This window comes from Chanodichthys erythropterus, chromosome 22, assembly GCF_024489055.1.
Source record: "Chanodichthys erythropterus isolate Z2021 chromosome 22, ASM2448905v1, whole genome shotgun sequence".
NCBI classification, from domain to species: Eukaryota; Metazoa; Chordata; class Actinopteri; order Cypriniformes; family Xenocyprididae; genus Chanodichthys; species Chanodichthys erythropterus.
The window spans coordinates 3,682,925-3,695,284 of NC_090242.1; the positions used below are offsets into that span (position 1 = coordinate 3,682,925).

Consider the following 12,360-nt stretch of genomic DNA (forward strand, 5'->3'; position numbering starts at 1 on the left):
CCTACCTCAGCTAAAGAAGAACCCCTCTTTATAGTCAAACTCCTGCAAAAGAGCAAGGAAAAATTAGACGATTCATGATTTTAATTGTAAGTTATATTTCTCATGTTCTTTACTATAAAGAGGTGGAAGCGGTGAAGATTCAATTTGAACTTTAGGGGGGCAAACAGAACATTTTCTTTACAAAACCGATTGCAGTACTGACTATTTGTTTTACCAAATAGATTTAAGTACAATCATTTTGTTTCAAAATTGAAGCTTATAAAAGAATTCTACACTACAAAAATAAACTTGTACCTACAGTAGTTAGCATATTTGTCTTGTTTTCCAATACAAAATATATACAAATCTCTAAAACATCATCAAATTTCTCTGAAATTTCTCTGATAAGCAGTGCCGGCCCTAGCCTCTTTGGTGCCCTAGGCAAGATTTTTTTTTGGCGCCCCATTATATTGCGATTTATCTAAAGGGGCGAATCTAGAATATTATTTATAGGGTGGCAAAGGGGTGGCATGAGGTCTATGAGGGGTGGCAACACCAAAGCAAGCGCTCATGCATAGTTTTTTGAGATTTATAGCCTGACATACACAATTGTGTTCACAAACATTGCATTACTAGAAATTATCTATATACTGTACTGTTTAAAATGAATAAATAACAAAATTTCAATATCCATCATGGCACCAAGTAAATACACTATATGAAAAACTTCTAAATGAGTCTGAGCTTGTATCACTAAAGGAGATGAGCAGTTTTATTAATATTACACAGGCTACTTCAATGGTATAAATCACATTTTAGTGCAAGTTAAAGAGCAACAGAACAATTTTTGAGTTTCTGTTATTAACAGAGGTGGGAATGTGTGTGTTCACCCAGAACACCCTATCAACCACATACTCTAGCAACACATCAACAACTGCATAGCAAGAGCCTAGCAACCACCCAGAATCTCCTAGCAACCACCAAGCAACACTTTAGCAACCACCCAGAATCTCCTAGCAACCACCAAGCAACACTTTAGCAATCACCCAGAACATCTATATTCTGGCCTAACTGACCAAAGTTTTTACATTTTTTAAACAAGACTTGAAGTTGGGTTTATGACAATTCAACATAAATGTGTCCTTCAAACTTTTCAGTCTCTATTGTTTTCTTGATTGATAACGCACAATTCATGAAACAATTCAACATTTTCTCACAGCTAAACACAATATCAAAACTATACACCAACTTGCATAAACCACAAATGTCTAGGTCAAAATAAAATGTTCTAGTCAAAAACTTATTCTTGTCTGACAAAATCAAACTTTGGCATCAGATGACACACAAAACATAACAAATACACAGACTACTGCACTGCCCAGTGAACACTAGTGAGATCAATTCATATAACATGGTAACAAAAATACCTCTATTTCATTTTACTATTATAAATTGATCTTGCAGTAGATGAAAAGCATGAGAAAAATAAGTATGAATTTGGTATGCACCACAATACAGTATACTGTCAATTACAGTAAAAGTAAATTCAGCATCCTCTGCACATTTGGCTAAATTTCATTACAGTATACAGTATAGCAGTGTATTGGTCTTCTGACACAGACTATATCCCTAGGAAATCATTTCTCAGCACTGCAAAAAATCCAGTACTGCCTACGTATAACAAATGGCTACAAAGAGAGTTGAAAATCACAATCAGCTCGCCAAAAAATTACTAAAATTTCAGACATATTCGGATGGGACATTTCTCACAGGACTTCTGAGTTAATCGTAAGTGAACTTGGCTGCGCTGTGTTTTTGACTCTCAAAGAACCGGTTCATAAGAGTCATTTGTTAATGAAGCACACTGGGCGCGCTGCGTGCAACCATCACGCACAGTTTATTGAAAGACGTGTTTTCTTGCCATTACTTTGCGTTGCGCAATTTTTTTAGTCATCATATTGAAGCGCCGCTCCTGAAAAGCAGTGCTTGAAACACTGCTTACATATTTTATTATGTGATAATTTTGGGGTGGCAAAGCTTTTTATTAGGGTGGCCACCCCGGTAGATGCGCCCCTGTCCACGCATCCGGCCTCTTTGGCGCCCCCTAGCGAGATTGCGCCCTTAGCATTTGCCTATACTGCCTATATAACGGGCCGGCTCTGCTGATAAGCAAACTGCTTTATTTTTGCTTATTAACAAGGAAGTGACAAAATTCCCTACAGAAAAAATTTCAAATATAGCTGCAAGCATCAATTATCGGAGTTCAAATGTGTAAAAAGATATTAGGTTTTATTTAGCAAGCACGTAACCACTTAGATCATAGATGGAAAAGACCATTTACAGCCAATGCAGGCAATTTACCATAAAAAAAAATACTGCATAATTATTATAATTAAGTTATATTTATGGGCTTTTTGTGCTTTTATTTGGAGAGGACAGTAGAGAGCAGACAGGAAAGCATTGGGCAGAGGGAGGGGGGCAGGATCAGCAAAGGACCTCGAAACGGGAATCGAACTTGGGTCGCCGTGAACGCATTTGTGGCATATATCGGCACACTAACCACTAGGCTATCGGTGCCGACATAATGTATAGTTTTTAAAGCTTTTTAACAGTTATAGTGCCACCTAGTGGTCCAATCTCTATAAAACTTTGCATGCTTGTTTAGGATCATGTTTTGCACATACTCAGCTAATTTCGTGAAGTTTTGAGTTTTTGTTTAGGATTTATAGGCTTTTGAGCATATTTTGCCATGCCCATTTTCTAAATGACTCTAAAGTCTAAAGTTCAACTTTTTTCATAGTTTTTGATCTAGAGACTCCAGAGAGTCTTTCTGCACTGGTTTGGTTCGATCGGGTGAAAAACCTAGGACTAGTTTACAAAAGTAGTTTTTTTTTTTTTTACATAATTGCGAATATTTAATTAACGATTTGATTGACAGCAGTGGTTCTTCATGAAGCTGTTCAGCATGAGGAGATCTAACAAATGATATTAATAGTGTGTATATGTGTGAAACACCATATGATTACAGAAGCGTTAAACTCGTTAGCGCCACCTAGTGGCCGATTTCTTCTAGAATCATGTGACGCATGTGCACACCCAATTTCGTGAAGTTTGCAAATTAGGTAAGAAAATACCGAAAATTTCACCAGAGTGATGGTTGAATCTGAGACATGCATTCTCTACACCTTGAGCCAAGGATTCCAACGATATAAGACACTTGAGCCGACTCCTAGCGGTTTTTCACCGCTGTAGTGCCCCCGTCAGGCCAATTAAGTGAGCCTTGGTGATGTTGTAAACAGTGTGACTACCAGCCCTAAAATTTTCAAGTCTCTACGAATTTCCAGGTCTTCCCGATTACTTTTAGGGGAGAATGCTGATCCTTGGAAATTTTAACAATTACTATAGGGTTTCAGCACTACATGTTCAGCACAATTCTCAGACTGTGGGGCATGATGGTTATAGTCCTGGGTATTGCTTGTTTTGAAAGAAAGTATCTTAAAGCTGCACTCCGTAAGTTTTGCCTCTTTGTCGCCATCTCTGTTTGAAACCTGCAATTGCAGTTAATTGCGGAAAAAAAAGAAGTAGAAAAGTCACCTTTCCATCAAGGCCTCTTCCACACATTCTAACAAACTCCTGCAAAACAAAATAAAAAAAACAATGCAATGCTTATAACTCATAATTCTGAGAAAGATAGTGTTATTAGTGCTTCTAAACAACTAAATTTAACAATATATTCATCACATTAGACTTTTATCAGTGATTGGCGGATGTCAAACCCCTCAGCCAATCAATGTTTTCAACATTCACTACTGTCATCACCATTACTTTAGACTAGCAAGAGTGAAATATATATATATATATATATATAACCAACGGTGAGTCCTTGTCCGAGTTGATAGAGCTCCAGTCATCACACGCCCCCTAATGAAGAACAGGAAACCAATCAATAATTCAGTAAGTGATGAGTGAAGCCTTTTTTAAAGAGACAGTTAATCCAAAAATGAAAATCTGTCATCATTTACACACCCTCCAGTCAGTTCTTTCTTCCATGTCACACAAATGTTTTCAAGTTTGGTGTTTTTGTGTCCATTTTGTTATTGTATGGAAATGAGCGACAGAGTACATTATTCTAAACTTCTCCTTTTGTGTTCCCGTCATACAGGTTGGGAAACTAACTACATAATGATGACTGATTTTTAGGTGAACTATCCCTTTAAATACAGTTAACATTACTTGGATACATTGGACAAAGTCATTTCAATTTCATTCAATTGTTTAATCTCACCAGATCAGGACAGGGATCCGTCTCCTTTCTCATGGGTGGCCCAAACTTCACATGATCAACTAGAAAACAGAAAAAGCGATGGTCTTGAGCCAAAACTGAATCACTGAATTCAACTGCAACACATTTCCCCTTTCACATATAACCGTGTGGTAGGAGTATAATGCACCACTTTCTACAGTATTGTCTGGATGACTTTCTAACATGCAGATTTGGATGCGCACTCATGCATTTATGCAAACAGACATAAACCTAAAGGCACACACGCACACACAATGTGTCCTTTCATAGCTCTAGAGTGGCAATTCAATTACAATAGCTGCTGTTGTCCAGTTAACCTTGGCTTGTGGCCATGGCTTGCTGTAATCTACCAAACCACAACAATGACTTTCACTGACTAATGTCACATTCTTAGTCACCCCTGATTAGCCAGTTACTACTTGTGAGGTGAGGTCGCAACGGTCATATTGTTCAACAGTTGTGTGTCATTACACTGGTGGAGAGTCTCTGCAAACATCATTTTTCAAAAGCATATGTAACTTGAAATTATAGGGATAATTTAAAGAAAAAGTTTCCAAAAAGACCAACAACTGAAAATAAGCTCCAAAAAATGACATAATGTGGTTGGGTTTTGTGTATTTGCGAGTGCTGTTAATCATTTCACATGTGAAGTGGGTGGGATTCTTAAAGACACAGTACCAATTAAAGCTGCAAGCAGCGCCCTCGTACCTGTGCTCCGCCACATGGTGGTTTTAGGAAAACAGAGCACGGTGGGCAATATGCATTTAAGTATATAAATATAGGAGGACTACGTCAGTCATTTGTATTTGCCACACTTCCTGCTACCAGCTGGTGGCGCTATGACTATAACTAGTGTGTAGATGTCTTCAGGCCAGGGAACTTATCTAACATGTGAAGTTTGAGGCAGATTGGGCATTGTATGCTTGAGATACAACAACTTCCTGTTTTGTGGCGTTAACCACATACATTAGCACTTAGCCAAGTGTTGCATGTTTGGTACTTCATGGCATATTCAAATGTGTTTCTGGGAGTGAATTATAGTGTAAAGCATGCCATTTCCTGTTGCCAACAGGTGGCAGTATGACTAACTGAATATTTGCATGTAGATGTCTTCAGAGAAGGACTTTTATTAAACATGTGAAGTTTGGAGCAGGTTGTATGCCTGACTTACAATAGCTTTCTGTTTCATGGCGAAACATCTAATTTTGTCAGGCCGCCACAGACACGCCCCTCTAGATCTTCGCAATTTAACGTCACAAAGATTAGACTGACCAAATATAATGTTAATCTGATAAAATCTCTAGGAGGAGTTTGTTAAAGTACATCTGGAAATGGCAAAAACTACTAAAATTTTGCAGAGAAAATTCAAAATATCTCACTTCCTGTTGGGTTTTCAGATTTTGCACCCAGAGGCTTTTTTGTAAGTATTGGACTGTTACATCTGTCTACCAAATTTCATACTTGTAAGTGAAACATAGCATGAAGGCCGCCTAATTTAAATTTTGTAGGTGGCGCTATCGAGCCATTTTGCCCAAAAATGAAAATTCTGTCATTAATTACTCACTCTCAAGTCGTTCCAAACCTGTAAGACTTTTGTTCATTTTCGATAGACAAATGAAGATATTTTAATGAAAATTTCGACAGCTACACATCAGTAGGGCTGCACAACGATTAATTGCGATTAATCGTTTGCAAAATAAAAGTCTGTGTTACGTAATATATGTGTGTTCTGTGTATATTAATTATGTATATATAAATACATGCACATACATGTATATATATATATATAAGAAAAAAAAAATATTTATATATAAAATATTTATATTTATATGTAATCTAAAATATATATAAATATGTAGGGCTGGGCGATATATCGAATGCTTTTGTCACGCGCATTTTGTCAGTAAAGCCGGTTCCCTGATTACCGCTAAATCGCCATCATCTGCTTTCAATTGGAATGGCATTTAATAGACAGAGCCGTATTTCACTGATAAGCCACGCAATATCGCGTTCATATCGCATATGAATCGCCGTCGATATCGAACGCGATATTGCGTGGCTTGTCAGTGAACTACGGCTCTGTCTATTAAATGCCGCTCCATTTGAAAGCAGGTGATGGTGATTTAGCGGTAATCAGGGAACCGGCTTTACTGACAAAATGCGCGTGACAAAAGCATTCGATATATCGCTCAGCCCTATAAATATGTATATTTATTTATACATGTATGTGCATGTATTTATGTATACATAATTATTATACACAGAACACACACATATATTACGTAAACACAGACTTTTATTTTGCAAACGATTAATTGCGATTAATCGTTGTGCAGCCCTACACATCAGCATGTTTGATGTGCGAGAACCAATGAGGTTCGTTCGTGTGTTAAGCAAGTGCTGCTGAGCTTCAGTTTATGTTCACTGATCAATGTTTAAATGTGAATTCAATCTTTTCATCATATAAAGTGATCGTGTCTCTTCATTAAATTTGGACTAAACCGCTCCATTCATATGGATTCGTTTAACAATCTCTTTATGAACTTTTTGAAGCGACAAAGTGGTAGTTGTGCAGACTGTCAATGGAGAGACAGAAATCTCGTAGATTTCATTAAAAATATCTTCATTTGTTTATTGAAGATGGACGAAAGTCTTACAGGTTGGAACGTCATAAGGGTGAGTAATTAATGACATTTTTTTTAACCCTTTAAATTTTCCAGATTTCCACGTTTTCACTGTTATATATTCAGGGGTGCTATTACACATCTCTTGAAAGAGTACAGAATCTTCAGATCAAAACACAGACGAGGAAGATTTATATGAAAAATAATGTGATCATAAACAATAAACGGCATATAAATGAAAAGTGCCTAATGTTACAGAGTGAAAAGTCTATCCAGGAAGTGGTATAGGACTGTGAAGCTTTGGGGGTGTTGATGGAATCAATCTACTGCATCTATGCTTTGATCATCATACTAATATGACCCAGATGTAATCTTTGATAAAAATTTGTGTTTGATTTTCTCAGCTTTTTGCTCAAAATGTTGCCTTTTTATGAAACTAACCTACCTTTAATTGTTGATAAAAAACGAATGCTTGAAGCTAGAATACAACAGAGGCTCTGTTCTTTCCTTTGATGTATTGCGTATTCAGATATTCATACAACAAATTATTTCAGGGGCCATAAAAATTTTGTGAAAATGATCAAAAATGCTAATGGTGGCTGGCAACTTTTTTCAAAAACGCTGGCTGTGGCGGGGAAAGAGTTAAAGGGAAGGTTTATCCAAACATGAAAATTCTTTCATCATTTAGTCTCTACCCTCACGTCAATCCAAACCTTTCAGTGGAACACAAAAGATATTTTAAAGAATGTTGGGAACCAAACAACAATGGAGCCCATTGACTTCCATTGTAGGGACAAAAAACACTGAGACAATGACATGAGGGTGAATAAATGACTCAAATTTCATTCTTGGGTGAACTATGCCTTTAATTCTAAGGGTAAGTGAGAGGACAGAAAATGCTCATGAAAAAATAAAAGACATTTTTAGTGTGAGAAACTTTGATATTATAAGTAGACCTCAGGTACAAATGAGATAAATTAAATTATATTAATTATTTAAACATACACTCTAAAAAATGCTGGGTTAAAAACAACCCAAGTTGGGTTAAATATGGACAAACCCAGTGATTGGGTTGTTTTGACCCAGCGGTCGGGTTAAATGTTTGCCCAATGTGCTGGGTAGTTTTATTTAACTCAACTATTGTTTAAAAATGATTATATGGCTGGCTTAAAATGAGCGCAAATCAGACACATAATTACTAGAGGCAACAATAATAATCAAAAGATGAACATTTATTAATAAGCAATTTAATAAATGTTTATTATTTAATTATTATTAATTAAACATATTAATAAATGTTATTTTCCAACCTATTTTGGGTTAATTTTAAGTGATCAATAAAGTGATTTTTAAACATCAGTTGAGTTAAATAAAACTACCCAGCAGGTTGGGTTAAAGATTCAACCCAACAGCTGGGTCAAAACAACCCAATCGCTGGGTTTGTCCATTTTTAACCCAACTTGGGTTGTTTTTAGCCCAGCATTTTTTAGAGTGTATGATATAACCCCAAAGATCAACTATTGAATCAAAGTGAAGGCCTCTTTTTTAGATTCTCAAAATGTGTTTGTTTGTTTTTTTTTTTGAAGAAATGTGAATCTAAAAATGATCTATCTGCAATGTGCATTTGGATGCAATAACATATTAACATATGAACTAAAAACTTGTTGTTTTACAGTGTATTAGAGTATGAACAGGACTCACATTGCTCCTCAGACAGAGTTCTCTGAACAGGAAGTTTGGCTAGAGAATGAATCTTATCAGGTAGGACACTGCAAGTCTGTAAACACACACACAGACACACAAACACTGACATAAGCTATATAACCACATAAAGACCTTGTACCTTACAGTAAACAAGCCCCGTACAGAAAGTAATGCTAAAAGTCATATCTGTCACATGTCATTTTAAAGCCATGTTACTGTCTATGTACCACTTTTGTGTTAAAGGTGAAGTGTGCTTTTTTTGTACCATTTGTGGCACCAAATGGGACTGCAAAAATAATTATTCCTGGGTCAATGACACATTGACACATTGTGTTCATTTTGGTTTCATAAGGTTTTGAAAACCTTTATAACATTTTTATTTAAATTTTAATTTAATGACTTGAAATTACTTGTAAAGTAAAATGTAATAACAATATTATATCCTGAACCCATCCCCTACATCACTGATATACTATTATAATTTTGTTAATATTTTAAATTAGGGATTATTTTTATATTTGGTTTTCATTTTAATTTAAGTTTTAGTAATGTTGTTGTGTCATTTTTATAATAGACTTTTAAATGTTTATTGTTTTTTAGAAAGATTTAGTTTTAGTTTAGGTTATTTTGCAGGGTGTTTTTTGTAATATATGTAACAAATTTTAAATTTACTACACAATTGTTTATTTTTGTATTATATGTTTAATATTTGTGTCGTATGTAATATTGTTGGTGTTTGTTTTAAAATTTTTCCGGCACCAAGGGAAGCACTTCGTAATTTCATTGTATGTGAGTATAATGACAATAAAGACTTTCTATTTCTATTCTATTCTATTCTATTCTATTCTATTCTATTCTATTCTATTCTATTCTATTCTACAGTAGTACTTAAATTTAAACTAAATGAAAATCTGAAATGATGCCTAACTTTTTGTAATAATTATTTTTTTTATATATATATATGTATATATATATATATATATATATATATATATATATATATATATATATATATATATATATATATAATTTTATTTCAGGTAATGAAAATGTTTATGGTTTTAGTTTCAGTTAACAATAATAACCCTACTGTAGAAATTATTATTATACATTTATTTGGTTATTTCATATTTAATAATAATAATTATTTTAACATCACAATATTTTTTGGAGGTTGCACCACATCAAAAATTACAACCTGAACTAAACTTAGCAGCTTTTAAAATATTAATAATATTTTTACAAAATGGGTTCATTCTTTATTTTTTTTATGTCATCCTTTTGCATGTTTTTTTTTTTTGACCTGACATTTCTGACTTCTGAAATGTAAAAAAAAAAAAAAAAAAAAATCATAAACGGGGCGCATTTATGTCATTTAATGTATGATTTAATGTATAATTGATGTTTTTTTTATGTTTTTTTTTTATTAATTAATAGATCCTGACAAACAAATGAGCATTATGTCACTGACCCTGTTTCCAACATGTTTTCCAAATATGATGTTGGACTGTTCAAACAAACACAGCTTGATAAGCACGGCAGAGCCACATTTCTCTCACACTGAACTGGGATGGGAGAAAACAATGCACACTTCAGCTTTAATCTAAAGTGTTCTGAAACAAACTATGGAATGTTTCCATTCACCTCCAGGTCGCTCTCATCCATAGTGTGTGTCTGTTGAAGGTCAGGGTTATTAACTGTGTCCAGCAGCTCTATAACCAGGTTACGTGTCAGGAGCTGAGTGACAAAAGCATGCTGAAAACAAAGGGGAAAAAAAGGTCATTCTAACTAATAAAGCCAGTATCAGGAGATCCTAAAACAAAGAAGATATTTCGACATAGATTTGGTTAACAAGTACCTGTAGGAGTTTTTCTGCTGTCGGCCTTTTCCGGGGGTTCTTCGTGAGTGCCATTTTGATGAAATTGTGAAATTCGGTGGACCTAATATTGCAAATGAACTTGCTTTCATTGATTTTGCAAACTGAATAAATGCAAAGATGAGATGATAATTTTTATGAAAATACCATTTGTTCTTGTCCTTCAGTTTGGGAGGCTGAAAACTGCTCTTGGACATCAGCATCAAAGCTCTGAGGGCAAAATAACAAAATCGTTGCTAGTCTTCACAGCCAACCCTACCACCAAATCTCATTTTGACCTTTCAACCTAAAGGTCAAAGTCTAGTTCAACACAATCTCATGGCAAATTCGTGGCTAATTCATGTGAATTTGTATCTTATTTTAAATTTTCGTAAGATCTGCTTATGCCTCCTTGGAGGACCTTCATGATTACTTTTTTCTAAAAATTAAGGATGCACCGATACCACTTTTTCCAGAATGAGTCCGATATGATACTTTAATTCAGAGTAGTTATACATGTATATCCATTGCATTTGTAATTTTTTTTTTTTTTTTAAATATTGGGTGGAGAAACCAAAAGAATATGAATCAAATTAGTTGGCTTAATTTGTTTAGCAAATAGATATTTCCCACACCTAATTATGCCTGTTAAAATGTGTTATAGAAGCTTCTGTTACTTTCACTGCTCTATCATATTTTATCTTTCATTTAGCACACTGTATATTTAGAGCTGCTTCAGGAGGACTCAATGCTAAGGATTTTTTTCTATTGGCCCGGTCCAAATTTTTATATACCAGACAGTGAAACATCACAATTTTCAGGTACAGAAATTGAAAAAAGTAATCAAATGTAAAATAACATGCATAGTCTTCTCTGTATAAATCTAGATGAATCCTTATCAAAGTTACAAAAGTTATTCAGTCAAGAGCAGTGGGTGATTTTCTTTTTGTCTTTTGCTGTTAGATGAACATTAAGGACAAAGATAGCAGTAGATTTTTTAGGCTGCTGTCACTTTAAAAGCTGCACGTATCCAATATACTGTTACACACTCTTTCTCAACTGTTTATGTTCACTTAAAGGGTTAGTTCACCCAAAAATGAAAATTCTGTCATTTATTACTCACTCATGCTGTTCCACACCCATAAGACCTTTGTTCATCTTCGGAACACAAATTAAGATATTTTTGATCAAATCGGATGGCTCAGTGAGGCCTGCATTGCCAGCAGGACAATTAACACTTTCAATGGCCAGAAAGCTACTAAAGACGTATTTAAAACATTCCATGTGACTACAATGGTTCAACATTAATGTTATGAAGTGACGAGAATACTTTTTGTGTGCAAAAAGTTCAGAAATTGTGTTTGTTTTAAGTTGCATCAATGATTTAACAGACGAGAATACTTTTTGTGCGGCAAAAAAACAAAATAACAACTTTATTCAACAATATCTAGTGATGGGCGATTTCAAAACACTGCTTCATGAAGCTTCAAAGCTTTACGAATCTTTTGTTTTAAATCAGAGGTTTGGAGCGTGTATCAAACTGCTAAAGTCACGCCCCCCAGTGGTGAACCATTGAAATTTCAAAACACTTATGACGTAACACAGCCTCGTTTACTGAAATCATGTGACTTTGGCAGTTACGTGCTGATTCGAAACAAAAGATTTGTAAAGTCATGAAGCAGTGTTTTGAAATCGCCCATCACTAGATATTGTTAAATAAAGTTGTTATTTTGTTTTTTTGGCGCACAAAAAGTATTCTTAACTTAAAACAATTACAATTTCTGAACTAGGAGTTTAGTTTTATTTTTGTATAGCTCAACATTTTTGAGTAAACCTTTATAAATTATTATTTTTAAAGGTGCCATCGAACATTTTTTTACAAGATGTAATATAAG

General features: G+C 34.7%; 1 protein-coding gene across 2 annotated transcripts in view; it reads right to left on the minus strand.

Moving 5' to 3' along the window:
- Positions 1-12,360, minus strand: part of map4k6 (mitogen-activated protein kinase kinase kinase kinase 6) — a 46,272-nt gene that overhangs the window by 20,915 nt on the left and 12,997 nt on the right. For both annotated transcript variants that reach the window (XM_067376989.1, XM_067376990.1), the window contains exons 10-17: positions 10,634-10,696; positions 10,469-10,550; positions 10,255-10,365; positions 8,608-8,683; positions 4,265-4,323; positions 3,854-3,900; positions 3,574-3,612; positions 6-42 (exon numbers count right to left, since the gene is read on the minus strand). In XM_067376989.1, coding sequence (XP_067233090.1) covers positions 6-42; positions 3,574-3,612; positions 3,854-3,900; positions 4,265-4,323; positions 8,608-8,683; positions 10,255-10,365; positions 10,469-10,550; positions 10,634-10,696 — 514 coding nt within the window. The remainder of the gene's footprint in view (positions 1-5; positions 43-3,573; positions 3,613-3,853; positions 3,901-4,264; positions 4,324-8,607; positions 8,684-10,254; positions 10,366-10,468; positions 10,551-10,633; positions 10,697-12,360) is intronic.